Source organism: Ranitomeya imitator, chromosome 4 (genome assembly GCF_032444005.1).
Source record: "Ranitomeya imitator isolate aRanImi1 chromosome 4, aRanImi1.pri, whole genome shotgun sequence".
Lineage (NCBI taxonomy): Eukaryota > Metazoa > Chordata > Amphibia > Anura > Dendrobatidae > Ranitomeya > Ranitomeya imitator.
In genome coordinates, this window is record NC_091285.1 from 397957902 (window position 1) to 397981730 (window position 23829).

At 42.3% G+C, this 23829-nt stretch overlaps 1 protein-coding gene across 5 annotated transcripts in view; it reads left to right on the top strand.

Annotated features, from left to right (window-relative positions):
- The window catches only part of IL15RA (interleukin 15 receptor subunit alpha), a 122413-nt gene extending 106057 nt beyond the window's left edge, over window positions 1–16356 (top strand). For 3 of the 5 annotated variants that reach the window (XM_069765321.1, XM_069765319.1, XM_069765322.1), the window contains 3 exons: window positions 2773–2817; window positions 2899–2971; window positions 9771–16356. In XM_069765321.1, coding sequence (XP_069621422.1) covers window positions 2773–2817; window positions 2899–2971; window positions 9771–9888 — 236 coding nt within the window. In that variant the 3' untranslated portion in view covers window positions 9889–16356. The remainder of the gene's footprint in view (window positions 1–2772; window positions 2818–2898; window positions 2972–9770) is intronic. The other 2 variants (XM_069765320.1, XM_069765323.1) reach the window with 1 other exon arrangement.
- Window positions 16357–23829: the final 7473 nt, after the last annotated feature.

Sequence of the window (23829 nt, forward strand, 5' to 3'; positions counted from 1 at the left end):
TAAATTAAAAAAAAAACACAATTGGGGTAAAAATATTTTTGGGCGAAAAATTTGATTTTTTATTTTCACGGCTCTACATTATAAAATTCTGTGAAGCCCCTGTGTTGTTTCAAAGTACTCACCACACATCTAGATGGATTCCTAGAGGTGTCTATTTTCCAAAATGGGGTCACTTGTGGGGGATTTCTGCTGTTTAGCTTGTTGGGTGCTCTGCAAATACGACATGGCATTCACGATCTATTGCGGACAACATTTTGCTCCAAAAATCAAATAGCACTCCTTCCTTTCCAAGTCCTGCCATGTGCCCAAACAGCAGTTTTCGACCACACATTTGAAATTTTCATGTTCTGAAGAAATTGCGTAACAAATTATGGGACGTGTTTTTTCTTATTATCCATTGTGAAAATTCAGAATTTTCACAATGGATAATACAACATTTTAGACGTACCGTAATTTTCTTTTTCACATCCACATTTTAAAAAGTTCTGTGAAGCACCTACAGGTTCAACAATCTCAGCACAGCCCTATATGAATTCCTTGATGGGTCTAGTTTTCAAAATGGAGTCACTTGTGGGGTTTCTGCTGTTTTGGTACCTCAGGGGCTCGGTAAATGAGACATGGTGTCTGCATTCTATTCCAGCCAAATTTACTTTCCAAATACCAAATGTCGCTTTTTCCCTACTGAGCTCTGCCGTGTGTCCAAACAGAACCTTTTGACTACAAGTGGGGTTTTGCCACGCTCAGAAGAAAGTGAGTAACAACCTTGGGGGGTTTCTGCTATTTGGGCTCCTTTAGGGCCATACAATTGCGACATGGTGCCCGCAATCTATTTCAGCCAAATTTGTGTTCCACAATTCAAATGGTGCTCCTTCCCTTCCGAGTCCTGCAATTTTTCCAAACAAAGGTTTTTGACCACATGTGGGTATCAGCACGCACGGAGAAACTAGGTAACAAACTGTGTGGTCCGTTTTCTTGTGCTATTCCTTGCAAAAGTGAAAAAATGTGACTAAAGCAACCTTTTAGAATAAAAATTGCAATTATTTCTTTTTTCATTTGACTTTGTATTAATTTCTGAGTAGCACCTAAAGGTTTAAAAAAAGTTCCTGACAGCAGTTTTGAAATATTTGAGGGGTGGGGTGTATGAACCCTTCTAACAAAATGAAATGACGTTTGAAAAATGATACATATGTAAAGTAGACATATGGATAATCTTACTTATCAATTATTCTGAACAGTATGACTAACTGGTTTAAGGATATAAACATTGAAAGTTTGAAAATTACGAATTTTTCAAAATTTTCACTCAAATTCCGATATTTTCACATCACAAAACATATCTAAAACATATCTACTAAATTTACCACGAACATAAAGTACAATGTGTCACAAAGAATCAGTCTCAGAACGACTGGGATACGTTGAAGGGTTCCAAGGTTACCATATAAAGTGACACTGGTCAGATTTAAAAAATTTGGCCTGGTAATTCAGATTAAAATTTGTCTTAGTCACTAAGGAGTTAAAGGGAAGGTACCGCGTTTGTAGATCATTAATAAATCAATGTAATGTAGCATAACATGCTGTTATATCCAAGTTTTGATTGCATTTAAAATATATTTCATATGCTGTAGGAGTTTAAAGAAGGCACTGGGGGCTGACATCTTGCTTTCACAGTAGCAGCACGACACTTTCAGTGTCATAATACGGCAGTCCATGGTCATAGGAGATAACAGACGGACGCCGACCCTATCTATTATTATGGAGCTGTCACTGCTGTGAACTGGAAATGCCTCTGGAGGCTACTCAATTCACAGTAGTGGGAGTGCTGCCATTTTCATGGAACCCTCGGCTGTCGACTGCGCTCGATTTGTCTCCTGTAATTAGGATCTGTTTACAGAATCAGTACTGCTTCCAGCAGAACAGATCCTAGATTAACAGGAGTAATATGCAGGAGAAAAGCGCAGGCAGAGTAGCAGAGACTGCAAAGACATCAAGAGGAACAGTGTATGATTAGCATTATCGGAGCATGAGCTGTCAGCAGGAGCTGTGACTCATCCCTCAGTAAGATAAGATAAAAGGAGCTGCAGGTCTGCAGTGAATGGCCAGGCATTGTGGAGTATGGTGAGAGATACATGAAGTCTGGCTGAGAGAGACATATGGAGACTATTGAGAGAGAGAGACATATGTGTTATCTTACTGAGGGATGAGTCATAGCTCCTACTCAGATAATGCTGCTCCATGCACACCAGATGTCTTCACTCTTCCTCCGGTCCACGATGCTGCTGAGTCCACTGTCTTCTGCTCCTCTGTAAACAAGCTGTGCTTCCGATGCAGTAGCTGCTGGTGATAACAGATCATAGGGCAGTCACACACAAAATGGCGCTGCCCTGTGATGCTGCTCTTCATTCTGTCCCAGGGATACTAGAACACCCAAAAGGGGAGGGAAATGGTGATGTCAGCAATTTTCCAGCTAACAGTAAAGCTGGTAAGTCTTACTATAGCTGCTTGAGGTCTAAAATGGAAAATGCTCCCCCTAGTGGTAATTATATATATATGTAAAAAATATATAATATTTTTCATATAGAAATGTTTGCAAACATTGCATTAGTACATTTTAAGTACTATTTTAAGCTTAATTTCACAAAAAAACAAACCACAAGAAAACTGGTGGCAACTTCCGTTTAATGTAGATTTAATGAATGTGTTTGTCTATAAAGTTGGATAGTTTCTTATATAATAATACTTTATGTTAATTTTATATTTATTATATTGCAGATAACCAAAAAAGTACTTGGCAGAAAACTGAGACAATAGCAACGGGTATGAGAAACTTGCTATATACTTAGTTATTCACAGGATATGTCGTGAACAATTCTATAATATGTATTTCTCTTCTGTTAGCAGTAGGTTCCTTTGTGTTCATAATACTCCTGGTTGGAATAGTCATCCTTATTGTGCACTGCAAAAAGAGATGGTAGGTCAATTTTATCGATTTAATCTGTACATAGAGGCATGCAAATAGTGTTATACATAACAAAATCAGTACATTTTTATTTTAAAGTAGTACTTTTTGCGCATATACTGCTAATTTACCAGTGTATCATTTGTTTTATCCCATCTCAGTTGCATCCATACATTTTGGTCTTAAGGCTCACAGCATGGCGCTAATGGGACAACAATGTTTAGGAATACGCCAAACAGCCTTTAACCAACAAAGGAGAAGGATTCTCTATAGGGTGAACTATGCAGCGATATGATTTAAGCAGGGATTTGTGGATACTTTATGGATGACTATGGTGTTCATTATACTACAGCGGGGGAAATACGTATTTTATCCCTTGCTGATTTTGTAGTTTGCCCACTGACAAAGACAATATCAAAAATAAAAATCCAGAAAATAACATTGTATAAATTATATACATTTACTTGCACTTTGGGGTGCATTATATTTTATGTATGGCTATGGGGGTGTATTATACTTTATGGATAACTATTGGGGTACATGATACTTAATGGATGACTATGGGGTGCATTATACTTTATGGATAACTATGGGCTGTGTATTATACTTTATGGAAGACTATGGTGTGTATTATACTTTATGGATCGCTATGGGGTGCATCATACTTTATGGATGAATATGGGGTGCAGTGGATTATACTTTATGGATGACTATGGGGTGCATTATTCTATATAGATGACTATGGGGTACACTATACTACATGGACAACTATGGGCTATGCAATATATTACAGTATATGGAGGGTCATCGGATGCATTATACTATGGGACTATGGGAAGTACATTATACTTCTGCTATGGTGCCCCATGTCTTCAATGTACACCTCTGGCGAGTATAATGGTGTACTTTATTCTGTATATTAAAGAACAGTGGCAGAAAGGGAGACATATACCAAGATGGGGAATTTATATACCATAATAGGCCCCAGGATAGGGCCAGGATGAGGGACATATATACCAGCGTGGAGGCCGTGTGTGTATATATATATATATATATATACATACATACATATATATATATATATATATATATATATATATGTATGTATATATATATATATATATATATATATATATATATATATATATATATACACAGTACAGACCAAAAGTTTAGACACACCTTCTCATTCAAAGATTTTTCTGTATTTTCATGACTATGAAAATTGTACATTTACACTGAAGGCATCAAAACTATGAATTAACACATGTGGAATTATATACTTAACAAAAACAGTGTGAAACAACTGAAAATATGTCTTATATTCTACGTTCTTCAAAGTAGCCACCTTTTGGTTTGATGACTGCTTTGCACACTCTAATGAACCCTTTTAGCAGACTGTCTGCTGTGTAATCTTTCTGATGTTCTGGACCAGAAACGTTACACATGACATCCCTTCAAGGGATGGGAGTTGGTACCAAATCAATGGAGCTTTTTCACAAATTCACAGATTACGACATACATCTGTTCTGATACTCAGGGCTTCAGAGTACAATATCACCCTGGTACCAGTCACTAGCGGGGTTATGTTTATGTAACCAAGCCATTCCCATTATTTGAGCCATGTAATGTATTTTTTGTCGTAAATCATTACTGAGATTGTATTACAATGGCTTATCTTTAGGAGGCATCACGCCATCAACCCCATGCAAAACTATCATGTTGCAACATCTCTTAGAATCTGTCACCCTTTTGAGCTTTTTTAAGTTATTAATATGGACATACAGGTTGATGATTTTCACTGAACAAGGCATCGAGGCGACATACAGGTGTGACTAATTTCAGATGTATACAACCTGCATGCCCATATTATTAACTCAGAAAGGTGACAGATCCCCTTTATATGTTGTGCTTTTGTCTCAGTCATTCGTTTGTAAACCTGCCTGATGAAAGAGCCTCTGTGAAAGCAAGCAAACATACATTTTCCGGTAAGCCGATAAGGGTACGTGCCCACGATCTGGAGTTGCTGCGGGTTGGACGCTGCGTACTTGTGCAGCGTCTAACCCACAGCGGCCAGCTGTTACAGCATAGTGGATGGGATTTCAAGAAATCCCATATCCACTATGCATCCACTTACCCCTGTGGATCACCCGCGGACACTGACATACGGCGTGTCTCTCCAGATCGCAGCATGTCAATTTCTCTTGCGGTGACGCTAGTCTTCGATAGAGAAATTACATTAATAGAATATATTGAACGTGGTGAATCCACATGGTTCAGTGAACACATGCGGATTCACCTGCATTCAATAGCTGACAGCGCTTTGGAGGCAGCGAACATGCACTGTGTCCAAAGCGTTGCTAGATTCGGATCGTGGGCATCAACTACAAAAAACATCTGACTACTGTGCTTGTCAACAAGGGTTTTGCCACCAAGTATTAAATCTTGTTTGCAAGAGGAAACATTTATATATTTTATACAATGTGATTTTCTGGATTTTATTTTTGATATTCTATCTCTCAATGTTAAAATTAACCTACCCTTAAAATTATAGACTGTTCATGTCTCTGTCAGTGGGCAACTTACAAGGGATCAGATACTTATTTCCCTCACTGTATGTACATCTGTTGTCTGTAAAAATAGCACAAGGAACAATGTAATTCCATACCGCTGTTCATCTGACAGTAATGACAATGGCTTCCAAGTGAAAAATTCATAGTGAGCATTAAGGTACCGTCTCACTTAGCGACGCTGCAGCGATACCGACAACGATCCGGATCGCTGCAGCGTCGCTGTTTGGTCGCTGGAGAGCTGTCACACAGACCGCTCTCCAGCGACCAACGATGCCGGTAACCAGGGTAAACATCGGGTAACTAAGCGCAGGGCCGCGCTTAGTAACCCGATGTTTACCCTGGTTACCATCCTAAAAGTAAAAAAAACAAACACTACATACTTACCTACAGCCGTCTGTCCTCCAGCGCTGTGCTCTGCTCTCCTCCTGTACTGGCTGTGTGAGCACAGCGGCCGGAAAGCAGAGCGGTGACGTCACCGCTCTGCTTTCCGGCTGCCCGACGCTCACAGTCAGTGCAGGAGGAGAGCAGAGCACAGCGCTGGAGGACAGACGGCTGTAGGTAAGTACAGTTAGGGCCAGAAATATTTGGACAGTGACACAAGTTTTGTTATTTTAGCTGTTTACAAAAACATGTTCAGAAATAAAATTATATATGTAATATGGGCTGAAAGTGCACACTCCCAGCTGCAATATGATAGTTTCCACATCCAAATCGGAGAAAGGGTTTAGGAATCATAGCTCTGTAATGCATAGCGTCCTCTTTTTCAAGGGACCAAAAGTAATTGGACAATGGACTCTAAGGGCTGCAATTAACTCTGAAGGCGTCTCCCTCGTTAACCTGTAATCAATGAAGTAGTTAAAAGGTCAGGGGTGGATTCTAGGTGTGTGGTTTTGCATTTGGAAGCTGTTGCTGTGAGCAGACAACATGCGGTCAAAGGAACTCTCAATTGAGGTGAAGCAGAACATCCTGAGGCTGAAAAAAAAAAGAAAAAATCCATCAGAGAGATAGCAGACATGCTTGGAGTAGCAAAATTAACAGTTGGGTACATTCTGAGAAAAAAGGAATTGACTGGTGAGCTTGGGAACTCAAAAAGGCCTGGGCGTCCACGGATGACAACAGTGGTGGATGATCGCCGCATACTTAATTTGGTGAAGAAGAACCCGTTCACAACATCAACTGAAGTCCAGAACACTCTCAGTGAAGTAGGTGTATCTGTCTCTAAGTCAACAGTAAAGAGAAAACTCCATGACAGTAAATACAAAGGGTTCACATCTAGATGCAAACCATTCATCAATACCAAAAATAGACAGGCCAGAGTTAAATTTGCAGAAAAACACCTCAAGAAGCCAGCTCAGTTCTGGAAAAGTATTCTATGGACAGATGAGACAAAGATCAACCTGTACCAGAATGATGGGAAGAAAAAAGTTTGGAGAAGAAAGGGAACGGCACATGATCCAAGGCACACCACATCCTCTGTAAAACATGGTGGAGGCAACGTGATGGCATGGGCATGCATGGCTTTCAATGGCACTGGGTCACTTGTGTATATTGATGACATAAGAGCAGACAAGAGTAGCCGGATGAATTCTGAAGTGTACCGGGATATACTTTCAGCCCAGATTCAGCCAAATGCTGCAAAGTTGATTGGACGGCGCTTCATAGTACAGATGGACAATGACCCCAAGCATACAGCCAAAGCTACCCAGGAGTTCATGAGTGCCAAAAAGTCGAACATTCTGCAATGGCCAAGTCAATCTCCAGATCTAAACCCAATTGAGCATGCATTTCACTTGCTCAAATCCAGACTTAAGACGGAAAGACCCACAAACAAGCAAGACCTGAAGGCTGCGGCTGTAAAGGCCTGGCAAAGCATTAAGAAGGAGGAAACCCAGCGTTTGGTGATGTCCATGGGTTCCAGACTTAAGGCAGTGATTGCCTCCAAAGGATTTGCAACAAAATATTGAAAATAAAAATATTTTGTTTGGGTTATGTTTATTTGTCCAATTACTTTTGACCTCCTAAAATGTGGAGTGTTTGTAAAGAAATGTGTACAATTCCTACATTTTCTATCAGATATTTTTGTTCAACCCTTCAAATTAAACGTTACAATCTGCACTTGAATTCTGTTGTAGAGGTTTCATTTCAAATCCAATGTGGTGGCATGCAGAGCCCAACTCGCGAAAATTGTGTCACTGTCCAAATATTTCTGGCCCTAACTGTATGTACTGTTTGTTTTTTTACTTTTAGGATGGTAACCAGGGTAAACATCGGGTTACTAAGCGCGGCCCTGCGCTTAGTTACTCGATGTTTACCCTGGTTACCAGTGAAGACATCGCTGAATCGGTGTCACACACGCCGATTCAGCGATGTCTGCGGGGAGTCCAGCGACCAAATAAAGTTCTGGACTTTCTTCCCCGACCAGCGACAGCACAGCAGGGGCCTGATCGCTGCTGCCTGTCACACTGGACGATATCGCTAGCGAGGACGCTGCAACGTCACGGATCGCTAGTAGTGTTGAGCGATACCGTCCGATACTTGAAAGTATCGGTATCGGATAGTATCGGCCGATACCCGAAAAATATCGGATATCGCCGATACCGATATCCGATACCAATACAAGTCAATGGGACATCAAGTATCGGAAGGTATTCTCATGGTTCCCAGGGTCTGAAGGAGAGGAAACTCTCCTTCAGGCCCTGGGATCCATAGGGATGTGTAAAATAAAGAATTAAAATAAAAAATATTGATATATTTACCTCTCCGGCGGCCCCTGAACTCAGCGCGGGTAACCGGCAGGCTTCTTTGTTCAAAATCAGCGCTTTTAGGACCTGAGAATCACGTCCCGGCTTCTGATTGGTCGCGGGCCGCCCATGTGACCGCCACGCGACCAATCACAAGCCGCGACGTCACCGCAAGCTATTAGCGCGCTCATTTTTGAAAAATGAGCGCGTTAATGACTTTCAAAGACGTAGCGGCTTGTGATTGGTCGCGGCCAATCACAAGCCGCTACGCCTTTGAAAGTCATTAACGCGCTCATTTTTCAAAAATGAGCGCGCTAATAGCTTGCGGTGACGTCGCGGCTTGTGATTGGTCGCGGCCACGCGACCAATCACAAGCCGCTACGTCTTTGAAAGCCATTAACGCGCTCATTTTTAAAAATGAGCGCGTTAATAGCTTTCGGTGACGTCGCGGCTTGTGATTGGTCGCGTGGCCGCGACCAATCACAAGCCGCTACGTCTTTGAAAGTCATTAACGCGCTCATTTTTCAAAAATGAGCGCGCTAATAGCTTGCGGTGACGTCGCGGCTTGTGATTGGTCGCGGCCACGCGACCAATCACAAGCCGCTACGTCTTTGAAAGCCATTAACGCGCTCATTTTTAAAAATGAGCGCGTTAATAGCTTTCGGTGACGTCGCGGCTTGTGATTGGTCGCGTGGCCGCGACCAATCACAAGCCGCTACGTCTTTGAAAGTCATTAACGCGCTCATTTTTCAAAAATGAGCGCGCTAATAGCTTGCGGTGACGTCGCGGCTTGTGATTGGTCGCGTGGCGGTCACATGGGCGGCCCGCGACCAATCAGAAGCCGGGACGTGATTCTCAGGTCCTAAAAGCGCTGATTTTGAACAACGAAGCCTGCCGGTTACCCGCGCTGAGTCCAGGGGCCGCCGGAGAGGTAAATATATCAATATTTTTTATTTTAATTCTTTATTTTACACATCTCTATGTATCCGATACCGATACCCGATACCACAAAAGTATCGGATCTCGGTATCGGAATTCCGATACCGCAAGTATCGGCCGATACCCGATACTTGCGGTATCGGAATGCTCAACACTAATCGCTAGCGATATCGTCTAGTGTGACGGTACCTTTAGTCTCTTCAGTATTTCAGATAAGATTGGCCAATTAAAGTGTATGAGTGCAAAAAAAATCAAATCTCATAGGGTCATCCGTACAGCATCTTATTTTTATGGATACATTACAATTACTAACATAGGAAGCTGTTATTATTATTACTGGTGTATAAAAACAGTGCCATACGTATGAAAAAAAAATGAACACAGCATGGCATACAGATGGAATATGGATGACAAAATTGCTGAAACTTGGCTATTTTTATCTGAATTAAAATAGGAAGATTTTTCAGACTCATGAACCTGGCGTTAGTGTGTGTTGAGGAAACACTGTCCGATTGTTGCCAATAGTTAAGATAACACTCATGGTGTTTCTCGTTGCAGCTCAGAAACCTCTCGCACCGTGGAGTCCCAGATACCGCTGCGGAATCCCCACTCTGAGGATCACTTTCCTGCTCCACATACATCCAATAGAGACAGTGAGGAGGAAACATTTTTGTAATGCACTATGTTGCGAAGCACACAGAACATTAAGAGGGAAACGTGTGGGTATATTAATTCCTCATACCACCCAGAAACATAATGTTGTGGTGAAGACAAGCAAGAAAGATTTCATATGTAATATTCATATTCATGACTATGGATGGCTGAATTTAATATAGAAGAGGGCCAACTATCTGCCATAAGAATAGCCAGATACGTTTCTGGACATCTTGGAAAATATGAACCAGCTACAGAACCACAAGTGTTAATTAAACCAACCTAGCTCTGCATGAAGTCATGAGTGACAAGTGCCATCCTAATGAAGTACAATGCCTGCACATAGGAAACAATAACATAGGAGACATGAAGAGACACACCAGAGACTGAAATGTGGACATCAATGTTATTGTAACACCAAAACTAGCCCAAAAAGTCAACCCATAATGGTTGATGCCATATATTGTGATGAGCGAGTATACTCTTTGCTTGGGTTTTCCCAAGCATGCTTCGGTGGTCTCCAAGTATTTTGGCATGCTCAGAGATTTAGTTTTTGTCATCACAATATATGGCATCAACCATTATGGCTTGACAGTGTATGGACACTTTTGCAAGCATTCTTTAAATTCCTAAAAAAATTTTTTTAAAAATAAAGCAACTATTCTTGATCATGCAGTCTCCATGATTTCAGATTGCAAACCCTATGCGTATAGGCGTATAGTGTGATACTACTGTACTCCATTCCATCTGCACGTCCTCTTTATGTAGGTTATCAAGATGGGAGAGACTATAGTATTTGTTTGTAGTCTGTAACCATGGAGTCAAGTACTTGTGTATAGGATCTATATATTCAAAAAGTAGGATATTTCTTACAACTATTGCACCTTTTTTCTACTACATTTGCACTGCAGTGATAAAATTAATGGTAGCAAAACCGCACAACAGATAAAAAAAGTAAAAAGATTTTTTTAAAATACCCTCACGAGCAGATAATTATTGGTTGAAACAAGACAATGCTGACTATTTCTTTATTAAAGGGAATGTGTAATCCAAAATTGACCTATTGCTTAATTAAGATATGAAAATCGCATATGAGCAGTCATGTGATAATTGTTTGAAAAGAAGTGCAGAGCAAAATCCTAACAGCGTGCAAATTACACCCTGTAAACCCTAGTCCGGATAAAAATCTTAAAAAGGTAAAACAACTATTTGCACTTTTTACACTCGGCCTATTTATTAAACTCCTTACTTCCTGTTTGATATATCGACATTAGGAGCAATAAAGTGACTTAGACCCAACTGAATTATATTGAAGTATTTAATGAGAATGCTCTCATCAGGGCAAAGGTTGTTGTGAAGAAAAACCAGGCAGAGAAAGCTGTGATTATCACCTTTTGTGAACAGTAGATCATCTACTGTACGTAGAGGTGTTACCTTTCATTGTAAACCTGTCTGTGAGAATACTGAGACTCCTAAAAAGTCTTCTATAAAGAACAGAAAGTCTTAGACCAGTATGAAAATTACAAGATAGCCAATTAAAAAAAATAACATTTTAACATAAAAACTTGATTTAAATGATAAGTCTTATTTGCAAATAATGTAAAAAATCCAACTTGACAGATCAAATTTTTAACAAATATTGAGCATTGTCTAAACTTTGAATTGAAAATGTAAAGTGTTTCCTTTTTACTGACTATTAATCATTGTGTCATTGGCAGTTTTGCTATTTTATTCTGGTGTTTTCTGTTGAAAAGGCAATGTAGAAAATCTGATATAATCCAAACCTTTAGCATAAAGCATTTTAATAAAATTGCCACTGGCCTGAAGTGCAACAAAAACTGCACAATAAATTCTAGCCTTCAACACATTTTCTGAAACCAACCCACTATGTGACTGGAAAAAAAGCAATGAAAATTGCACTTTGGCAACAAGGCTTTGGCTTTAAAGTTGTTATCTGGGACTTTTGCATTTTTTTATTTGGGGGCCATGAAATTACAGTCAGGGAGTTGGTAACTAACTGCCTGTTCTGCCCGACACCGATGTCTACTCGCACGGACTGCTCCTGCTGGCAATTCTGAGCCTTCATTGAGGTCACGTCTGAAAAGTGACAAAAAGTGTGCAACAGAGCTTCTCCCAGGCAATAAATGTATATAGTATGTAGTGATGAGTGAACGTGCTCAGATAAGGTGTTATCCGAGAATGCTAAACGAGTGACTCCGGCGTACTCGAATAATATGTTCAGGTCCCTGCACCTGCATGTCTCGCAGCTGTTTGACAGCCGCAACACCAGCAGGGATTGACTAACAAACAGGCAATCCCTACATGTGTTGCTGTGAGACATGCAGCCACGGGGACTCAAACACATTTTTTGAGCACACTGAAGACATTCAGTTAGCGCACAAGCATGCACGTTCATCACTAATAGTATGGTATTGTAGATAGATCTTCTTGACCAGCAGCGTAGCAGAATTATCCGTATATCCCTTTCTACTGTTGTTCATGTCATGTTGACAGAGTAGCTTCTTCTCTGCTCTGTTAAGGTGGCATCACTTCCAATGTTTTGCTGATTGACAGCGTTCTCCCGGCTGCTTAACTGCAGGGAGCCAGCAGCCAATCAGCATGACGTCAGCAGTGACGCCCCGATGACATAGCAGACTGGAAGAGGAAGAACTGCTCTGTTGAAGTCAAGTGAATCAGCAGAATCGCTGGCATTGGCTATCCTTGAGCGCTTGGAGACTCTATGATGCATAGTGAGAAATGTTTCTGGGCCATTAGGGAAAACTGTGGTCAAACTGTACATGTGATGGCAGGTCTGTGCTTACTTTACTGATTTTGAACAGGACAGAATGTGAGAAGTGTTGAGTAAATAGATAAGAGATATGACCCGAACTCCGCAGATAATAGTAAAACTGTAAGAAAACATTGAGTTGCTCTTAAAACAGATCTGTCATCTGATTTTACAGTAGATCTTTGAAACCTGATGAGGCAGTTGTGTTTACTTTAATAATGGATGTCAAACTGGCTGAATAATCCTTTTTTATATTATAAACTCCATCTCAGCCCACCTAGACTGATTGACTGCTCCTTATTGTCCCTCATGGCACAGCGTTCTCACTGCTCAGTACAAGCTGCAGCGATTGGTGAGGCTGGTTTTACGGAGACACTTGGACTCATAAGTTCAATCACTTAGTTGGACTGAAATGCCCATTTTAATATCAGGATTATACAGCCATTCTGACATGGATTTTCATAGGAAGAACACTACCGTCATCAGGTCTGAGATTTATTTACAAATATGTGTGGTTTGTATTGTGACAGTTCTGCCTTTAACCCCTTTTCGATGTTGAGTGTAATAGGACGTCCACATCGGAATGCCTCATAGCGGGAGCCCACATCTTTTCCGGCACATGTCAGCTGTTTTGAATAGATGACATGTGCCTCTAACAGCCACGGGTTGAATCGTGAGCCTGCTGACAAGGCGTTCTGTGAAAGCACGCTTATGTCCTTGCATCTCCCTTTCTGGAAGGAATAAGCTCCCACTGAAATTTTTGTAGATCCTACCTGGAGATTTGTGCAGGTGAAATCCACAGCAGATTACAAGATCAGACAAGTGGAGATTTAGCAAATCTTATCCACATGCTGCAAACTTTTTTTCTGCCTGGAAATTGAAATGCATTGTAGAATGTATCCTTGCATTGTAGCAGAAGTGAAATCTGCTGTAAATTGGTATCATAATCTGCAGCAAAAGCCAATGCACATCCGGAAGTATGTGACAGTCCGGTGTCACACTTGCGAGTGTGATGCGATAAACTCGCACAAGTCTCTCGCATCAACACCTGGCCCTGCCGACAGCATCGGGACCGGTGTGTGCGGCTGCATAGAAATACATGCAGCCGCACACTCCGATCCTGAGTTCTGGTGGCAGTGCCGGGTGTTGATGCAAGAGACGCGTGCGAGTTTCTTGCATCATACTCATAAGTGTGACACATGCCACATCGGAAGTTCCTGAAAGCAGAGAGCGGTCAGTACTATGTACTGTTCTTCCTTTTTTTACTAAATAAATAATTTATTACAAAAAATGGCGTGGGATCCCGCGCAATTTTCCAAACCAGACAGGGAAAGTCAGCGACTGGGGGCCCGATGTTTATAGCCTAGGAAAGGAGCTTCCCAGGCTATTAATATCGACCCACAGCTGTATATTTAGCCTTTACTGGCCATTACAATCGGGGGACCCCCCAAAAAATGATGTGGGGTCCCCCTATATTTAATAACCAGAAAAGGCTAAGCAGACAGCTGCGGGCTGATATGATATTGGCCCCCCATGGCTACAAACACCAGCTCTCAGTTGCCCCAGAAATGGTGCATCTCTAAGATGCGCCAATTCTGGCACTTAGCCTCTCTCTTCCCACTTGCCCTGTAGCGGTGGCAAGTGGGGTAATAGTTGTGGAGTTGATGTCACCTGTGTAGTGTCCAGTTACATCAAGCCAGTCTTAGTAATGGAGAGGTGTCAATCAGACATCTATCCACTACCAATCCTATATTTGATACAGGTTAAATAAATACACAGCCAGAATAAAGTATTTTAATGAAATAAAACACCACACAGTTTCCCATCTTTATTATTCAGCTAATCCATGCGACGCCCTCGATCTCCTGTAATAAAATTAAAATACACCAACACAAATACTCTCTGTTCCAACGTAGTCCTAAATAACGAGTGTCCCACGACGAGTTCAGCTCTGCTACATCTGGATGCCTGACATTCAGACATAGCAGAGCTTTTAGATGACCACCGGAGATAACTCGGTCTCCGGCGGTCACCTGCACTGCAGTTCTCACGATCAGCTAACCGTGAGAATTGCCTAGTGACCGGAGATAACCCCAGCGGACACATGCATGGCAGTTCTTGCGGTCAGCTCAATCATCGCGAGAACTGTAGTGGACGCGAACTTCCGGCGGGCACAAGGTAAGACCTTATCTAAATTAGTAGACATGCATAGTAAGCTGCGTTCCCGCAGTTATTACGCATGTGAATAATAATTAGATGCGGTTTTACCGCATCTAATGATATTCAATGGTAAATTTACGCTGCGGGGATAGAGCGTCTCCGCATCGTAACTAGACATGCTGCGGTCTTTAAAGACGCGCCGCATGTGCGTGTACGTCGGTCTGCCGCCTGCGTCTCTGAACACATAGTGGAGATAGGATTTCATGAAATCCCATCCACTATGCTGTAACATCTGGACGCTGCGGGTTTGATGCTGTGGATGTACGCAGCGTCAAACCTGCAGCGTTTACTGACTGTGGAAACATAGCCTAATGGTGCAGTAATGCAGCAAAGTGAAGGAGGTTCAGCTGCAGAACTGCAATCACACAGTGATGAGCTGCGCTAGGCGCAAGCAATTCTTTTTTTGATTGCTCTAAAGCCTCTGAACAAAAAAATGTATATTTAAAACCTTGTAAACGTGGCTAATTAATCTCCTATCATTTTGTCTATAGCACCTATGCAGGCCTATCCAAAGTAACGCTGCTGTACACCATTAAAGTGAAGGAGGTTCAGCTGCAAAATTGCAATTACACACTGATGAGCTGAGATAGGCCTAAGAAATCATTTTTCATGTTGTTCCAAAGCATGTATAATACAAAAAATATGGTAACCTTTGTAAACGGGCTTGACGAAAGGATACATTTTAAATCTGTAGCCCATAGGAAGGCCACCAATGCGTCTACAAGTTAACAGACAACAAATCATCTCTTGTGTACTTCCAGTAATCATGGGCCACTCTCAGGACATCTATATTTAGCCAAAAAAAATTGGAAAGACGAATAGAGTAACAAATGATTTCGGCTCACACTACAGTTTGTTTTTAGGGTGTATGATGGAGACACATTGATTTGCATAGTGACTGCATACATAAAATTATGAGGCTGCAGCTATTGGCAACTGCAGAAGGGCAAAGTTTAGGATGCTCATTGCTTGATCTCACCATTAATGCACTGGAGCAGTAAGAAAATGGATTGCAAATATGGGTCATAACCTTTATGATTTTCATAACATTACATAAATCTTAACCTAATCCTCTACAATGAAAAGTTATTGCACATTTTATGTTTATTGTATTATTTATTAAAAAAATAAAGTCTAAGTTATAATAGCTAGACTTCAGTTGGGCAAAGTTCACAGTGTATTTAGGCAACACATACAACAGTAACTGAAACAGTCAAATATGCTTTAGCCCATAGGGAAAAAAAAGGTTTGTTTTTCTTAAAGTGAACCTGTCACCAGGTTTGGCCGATATAAGATACGGCCACCACCCTATAATGCTGTAGATAAGCCCCCGATCCGACCTGAAAGATAAGAAAAATAAGTTATATTATACTCATACTCGGAGGCGGTCCGGTCCGATGTGTGTCGCAGGTCCTGGTCCGGCTTCTCCCATCTTCTTATGATTGCTGCCCTCCTGATTGCTTCATGGCTCCCCGGCATCGCGCTCCCGCGCAGGCGTATTTATCTGCCCTGTTGAGGGCAGAGGAAAGTACTGCAGTGCACAGGTGGCGGGAAAGGTCAGAGAGGCCCGGCACCTTGCGCACTGCAGGACTTTGCTCTGCCCTCAACAGGGCAGATAAATACGCCTGCGCAGGAGCGCGATCCCGGGGAGCCATGAAGCAAGCAGGAGGGCGGCAATCATAAGAAAATGGGAGGCGTCGGACCAAGACTGCGACACCTGTTGTGAATTCTGTTGTCGAACTCCCTCCTGTGGTCGTGAATGGTACTTCAGCGAGTTCTGTCTATGGGCTCCCTCTGGTGGCTGTGAGTGAATCTGCTGCTTCTGAGGTTCCTTGCACAGGTGACGTGGTTTATCCTTTGGTTGACTGCTCTATTTAACTCCTCTCAGATCGTTATTCCATGCCAGCTGTCAATGTTTTTGCATTGCTTCAGTTCGCTCCTGGATCTCTCTGGTGACCTGCCTTCTCCTGCAGACGCTAAGTTCCTGATAGTCATCATTTGTTCATTGTTTTCTTGACCAGCTGGTTTTCATGATATTGTCTTGCTAGCTGGAAGCTCTGGGATGCAGAGTGTCGCCTCCGCACCGTGAGTCGGTGCGGAGGTCTTTTTGCACACTCTGCGTGGTCTTTTGTAGGTTTTTGTGCTGATCGCAAAGTTACCTTTCCTATCCTCTGTCTATTTAGTAAGTCTGGCCTCCCTTTGCTGAAACCTGTTTCATTTCTGCGTTTGTGACTTTCATCTTTACTCACAGTCAATATATGTGGGGGGCTTCCTTTACCTTTGGGGAATTTCTCTGAGGCAAGGTAGGCTTTATTTTCTATCTCTAGGGCTAGATAGTTCTTAGGCTGTGACGAGGCGCCTAGGTCTGGTCAGGAGCGCTCCACGGCTAGTTCTAGTGTGTGTGATAGGATTAGGGCTTGCGGTCAGCAGAGCTCCCACATCCCAGAGCTCGTCCTGTATGAGGTTTAACTATCAGGTCATTCCGGGTGCTCCTAACCACCAGGTCATAACAGACACCCATCGGACCGGACTGCCCCCCTCCCCCTGGGTGAATATAATAAAACTTATTTTTCTTATCTTTCAGGTTGGATCGGGGCTTATCTACAGCATTATAGAATGCTGTAGATAAGCCATGAAAGGCGGTGGCCATATCTTATATCGGCCAAACCTGGTGACAGGTTCGCTTTAAATTAGGCAGTGACAAATGTACAGTTTTGGTACAGGCATACATATTTAGTGTCACTTGTCAAGCAAGCTACAGATGATGCTTGAGTGTGGAGTGAACCTGTTCTAAGTTGTATCTAAGCATGCACTTTATTAACATCAGCATTTGCTCAATCTCATCCAAACTCCTCATTTTATCTTTGTTTTTAGTTGCTTTTGGTATCTCTTTGTTGACATATGTGAATTTTATTTTGATATACAAAACGGACACAGGAAACATTGCACTTTGTGCTTTTACATACTAATTATTTTAACTCCGAGAACAGTTTAACATTTTATATGCATATTTATATTTTTTTCCAAAGATAAAATAAATAAAATATTTCTTTAGTTGTCAGTGTGGTTTATTTTACCTATGGTTGATTGTGAAGTAGACATTTTATGTATAATATGGTACAGTGGGTACGGAAAGTATTCAGACCCCTTTAAATTTTTCACTCTGTTTCATTGCAGCCATTTGGAAAATTCAAAAAAAAGTTCATTTTTTCTCATTAATGTACACTCTGCACCCCATCTTAACTGGAAAAAAAACAGAAATGTAGACATTTTTGCAAATTTATTGAAAAAGAAAAACTGCAATATCACATGGTCATAAGTATTCAGACCCTTTGCTTAGTATTGAGTAGAAGCACCCTTTTGAGCTAGTACAGCCATGAGTCTTCTTGGGAATGATGCAAAAAGTTTTTCACACCTGGATTTGGGGATCCTCTGCAGTTCTTCCTTGCAGATCTTCTCCAGTTCCGTCAGGTTGGATAGTGAACGTTGGTGGACAGCCATTTTCAGGTCTCTCCAGAGATGCTCAATTGGGTTTAGGTCAGGGCTCTGGCTGGGCCAGTCAAGAATGGTCACAGAGTTGTCCTGAAGTCACTCCTTTGCTATTTTAGCTGTGTTCTTAGGGTCATTGTCTTGTTGGAAGCTGAACCTTCGGCCAAGTCTGAGGTCCAGAGCACTCTGGAAGAGGTTTTCATCCAGGATATCTCTGTACATGGCTGCATTCATGCTTCCTTCAATGACAACCAGTCGTCCTGTCCCTGCAGCTAAAAAAAACACCCCCATAGCATGATGCTGCCACCTCCATGTTTCAATGTTGGGATTGTATTGGGCAGGTGATGAGCAGTGCCTGGTTTTCTCCACACATACCGCTTACAATTATCATCATAAAGGTCTATCTTCGTCTCATCAGACCAAATAATCTTATTTCTCATAGTCTGTGAGTCCTTCATGTGTTTTTTAGCAAAATGTATGAGGGCTTTGATATGTCTTGCACTGAGGAGCGGCTTCCGTCGTTTACTCTGCCATACAGGCCAGGCTGGTGGAGGGCTGCAGTGATAGTTGACTTTGTGGAACTTTCTCCCATCTCCCTACTGCATCTCTGGAGCTCAGCCACAATGATCTTGGGGTGGTTCTTTACCTCTCTCACCAAGGCTCGTCTCCCACAATTGCTCAGTTTGGCTGGACGGCCAGGCTTAGGAAGACATCTGGTGGCCCCAAACTTCTTCCATTGAAGGATTATGGAGGCCACTGTGCTCTTAGGAACCTTGAGTACTGCAGAAATTCTTTTGTAACCTTGGCCAGATCTGTGCCTTGCCACAGTTCTGTCTCTGAACTCCTTGGCCAGTTCCTTTGTCATCATGTTTCTCACTTGGTCTGACATGCACTGTGATCTGTGAGGTCTTATATACACAGTTTTGTGCCTTTCCAAATCAAGTCCTATCAGTTTAATTAGACACAGCTGGACTCCAATGAAGGAGTAGAACAATCTCAAGTAGGATCACAAGGAAATTGACAGCATGTGACTTAAATATAAGTGTCTGAGCAAAGGGTCTGAATACTTATGACCATGTAATATTTCAGTTTTTCTTTTTTCATAAATTTGCAAAAATTTCTACATTTCTGTCTTTTTCAGTCAAGATGGGGTGCAGAGTGTACATTAATGAGAAAAAAAGATTTTTTTTAATTTATCAAATGGCTGCAATGAAACAGAGTGAAAAATTTAAAGGGGTCTGAATACTTTCTGTACCTACTGTAACTAAAATCCGATGGTCCACATGCAAGATTTTGACCTGTCCACCCCCCATTCCCCTCGCATGTTGGTCAGATGTACGGGCCCTTGTAGTGTTCAAAATCCTATAAGGGCATACAAGTCGCACATCCTTCCCCATTATGTAGTAATGTCCCCCAACTTGGGCTCTTTCCTTATACGGTATATATGGCTCCCAAGCTGGGCCCATCCTACAATATACTATATAAATAAAATTATTATTATTATTTATTATTATTATATACAGTTGTGTGAAAAAGTGTTTTCCCCCTTCTTAATTTCCTATTCTTTGGCATGTTTGTCACACTTAAATGTTTCAGATCACTAAACTAATTTAAATATTGGACAAAGATAACACAAGTAAACACTATTCTGGAGAGCCAAACAGTTGTGTACTGCCAATGGTGACAGACCATGCTGCCACTATGAAGTCCATGAGTCGCAGTGGGGGGCTTGGTGCCAGAACCCCAGCATTGAACTGACAACTGTAGCAGCATTGTGAATGCCAGTACAGTTGAAAGCATTCAGAGGAATAATGTAGGAGGGAAGCCGTCCACTCCCTCCTACATCATTCTCCCTTGGCATCTGGGATCTGACATAGCACAGCAGGAGCAATGATGTCTCTACATGGCGTCCATTGTGCAGAGATGTCTGGCTCTTCAGGGGAGACTGGAGCAGCATGGGACAGAGGGGAAGTTAGTATTTTTCTTTTTTAATCAAGGAGTACATTGTGTGTATACTATAAGAAGTGCAATGGGGCAATAATATACTATATGAAGTGCAATGGGGTGCATTATACTATATGAAGTGCAATGGAGCCATACTATACTATATGAAGTAAACAGGGGTGCATTATACTATATGAAGTGCAAAGAGGCACATTATACTATGTGGAGGGCAATATGGGTGCATTATACTATATGGAGGCAATGAGGGTGTATTATACTATATGAAGTGGAATCGGGGCACATTATACTATATAAAGTGCAAGGCGTGCACAATATATTATATGAAGTGCAATGGAAGCACATTATACTATATAGAGGACAATGGGGGCGCATTATACTATATGGAGGGCAACAGGAGCACACTATACTATATGGAGTGCAATGGGGCACATTATACTATGTTGAGGGCAATGGAGGCACACTATACTGCATGGAGGGCGATGGGGGTACATTATACTATATGGAGGGCAATGGGGGAGCATTATACTATATAAAGTGCAATGGGGCACATTATACTGTATAGAGGTGCATTATACTATATGAGGTGCAATGGGGTGCATTATACTGTATGGAGGGCAATGGGGGCGCATTATACTACATGAAGTGCAATGGTGCACATTATACTGTATGGAGGTGCATTATACTATATGAGGTGCAATGGGGTGCATTATACTATATGAAGTGCAATGGGGTGAATTGTACTATATGGAGGGCAAAGGGGGCACATTACACTATATGGAAGACAATGGGTGCGCATTATACTATATGAAGTGCAATGGGGCACATTGTACTGTATGGATGGCAATGGGGTGCATTATACTATATGGAGGGCAATGTAAGTGCATTACACTATATGAAAGGCAATAGGGTGCCTTATACAACATGGAGGAGAATGGGGCACATTATACTATTTGAAGAGCAATCGGGGTGCATTATACTATATTAAGTGCAATGAGGGTGCATTATACTATATGAAGTGCAATGGGGTGCATTATACTAGTTCTAAAGTTTCCCTCGGACACCTCCAGCTCAGGGATATTGTCATCAGAGGATGCTGCCTTATCCTCATCGCTAATCATCACTCAAAAGGGAATTTCGACCGCTAAAGGCCTGTGATAAAGTTCCTTTAGGGGTGACCTGGCTGTCATCCAAGCAACTAGGCATCCCTGCTTTCCCCCCACATGTCCCAGAACAATGCAAAGTCTCATCAGATGATTATGGGGTGCAACAAGTCCATGACGACCCACTTTCTGAGACACGGTGCCAAAGTCTGTGCTTCCATCCACCCGGGCCGCAGGATAGTTCTCAGTGTCCCCATGGATTCACTGGATGCCCGCCACCTTCCCAGGGATCGGTCGTGAGGAAGTGTGGCTCTTATTAGAGTCACCAAACTTGCAGAGTCCGCCAGTCCAGTCACTCACACCCCGTTTAGAGACACTGAGCATGCCTGAGGGGCCTCGCCAGGTTGAGGAACTGCGCTGCAGGCAGAAAAGGAGCAACACCGGCCTATGCTGCAGTCTATTGGCTCAGAATTCATGGGGCATCGGGTGTCTATATAGCCAGAGGCATGACACCTCCCACATATAACGGCATGAAACTGATTACTCTGCTGCGGCTCAGATGCCTTTTGGGACTTTGGACGCCCCCAGTGTGGATTTAGCCTCTTTGGGAGCCATCCCTCCTTTGGAAACCCTAGGAAGGTAATCTTACCCCTGCTTGACCACCCAGGAAATTTTCAACCGTCCGGTACCTCTCCACTGGCCCACCAGGTCGTCCGTTCCTGCTTGCAGCGTTCGCAGTCCGTTCCTCGCTAGCGCAGATCGGGGATCTGTGCTAGCGAGATAGGCTAATGCGATCCCTTTTGGGACATTGCGTTAGCGCAGTCCGTAGCGCTATGCGCTAAATGGACTGCCCTAACGCAATGTGACCCTAGCCTAAGGAGCACAATATGTCTGGTGTGATATCTCACCGGATGAACTGAAGGAAACATGTCTGCAGTGTCAGGGACTATAATACTGGGGTTATCACCTCACATTACAGATGATATGACCACATTCATCTCAGACATCATGTACTAGTGTAGTATCAGCTCCAATATCATATATGTGATCAATATTACCTCAGAATTTCATGAAACCGCCGCGTTCCCTCATGTGTCTGCTACAGCTTACTTAAAAAATGATCAAGGAATAAACTGCACACATCCAATTTGTGTATGGTGCTTCAGAAGAAAAATAATGTCAATATTGTAGAGCAACCTCAAGCACTCAAAAAGGAAAAAGAATCTTTTATCGTGCAAAAATTTAGATTTTTTATTATTCTGGGGATTCACAGCCGATAAGGAGTGCAACAGAAAGTTATTTCACCCAACGTTTCGGCCTATATGGCCTTTCTCAAAAGTTCATTCTACATAACAAAACAAAATGTATAAAAAATACATCAATATTACAAAATCAAGTACACATGTCACAGAAAAATTAACATCACAGAAAAAATAATCTTAGTATATTTATACAAAATCATCCAATTCAATGTTTTATCATTATAGAGTGTGAATCCATATATAAGAAATATGACTTATGATTTTAAATTATATTCCACTGAAAAAACTAATATACATTCAGAAATGAGCCAGTTATACACTCAATTAGGAAATATATCCAAAGCAACAGTTCAGAGAAAAAAAACGCTAAGGCTGCCGTCACACTAGCAGTATTTGGTGAGTATTTTACATCAGTATTTGTAAGCCAAAATCAGGAGTGGAGCAATTAGAGGGAAAGTATAATAGAAACATATGCACCACTTCTGTATTTATCACCCACTCCTGGTTTTGGCTTGCAAATACTGATATAAAATACTGACCAAATACCGCTAGTGTGACGCAGTGGCGTAGGAAAAGGGTGCGGGGGGGGGGGGGCGGTCCGCCCCGGGCGGCACAATGCGGGGGGCGTCCGGCGCTGCAGGAGGAGAAAGAGAAAAAAAAAAGACGCCCCTTTAAATCTTCGGGCGGCGCCGTCCGCCGCCACGACCAGGCTCCCCCCACCCCCGGGCCCCCGCTCTAATACTCACCTCTCCTGGTTCCTGCGGCAGCTGCAGCGTCCTCTGACTCTGCGACGGCTCAGAGCAGAGGGCGCGATGACGTCACTACTGTGCGCGCCGCTCAGCCTCTCTGTCCTGAGAGTCGCAGAGCCGGAGAGACGCTGACTGCACCGGACCTGCGCTAGGAACGGGAGAGGTGAGGATTTTACTTTTTTTTTTTTTCTTTATGTCTGACTCTGTCTGGGGGCAATGCTGGACACACTGGGGCAATACTGGAGACCATGGGGCAGATTGCTGGACACACTGGGGCAATACTGGAGACCATGGGGCAGAATGCTGGACACACTGGGGCAATACTGGAGACCATGGGGCAGAATGCTGGACACACTGGGGCAATTCTGGAGACCATGGGGCAGAATGCTG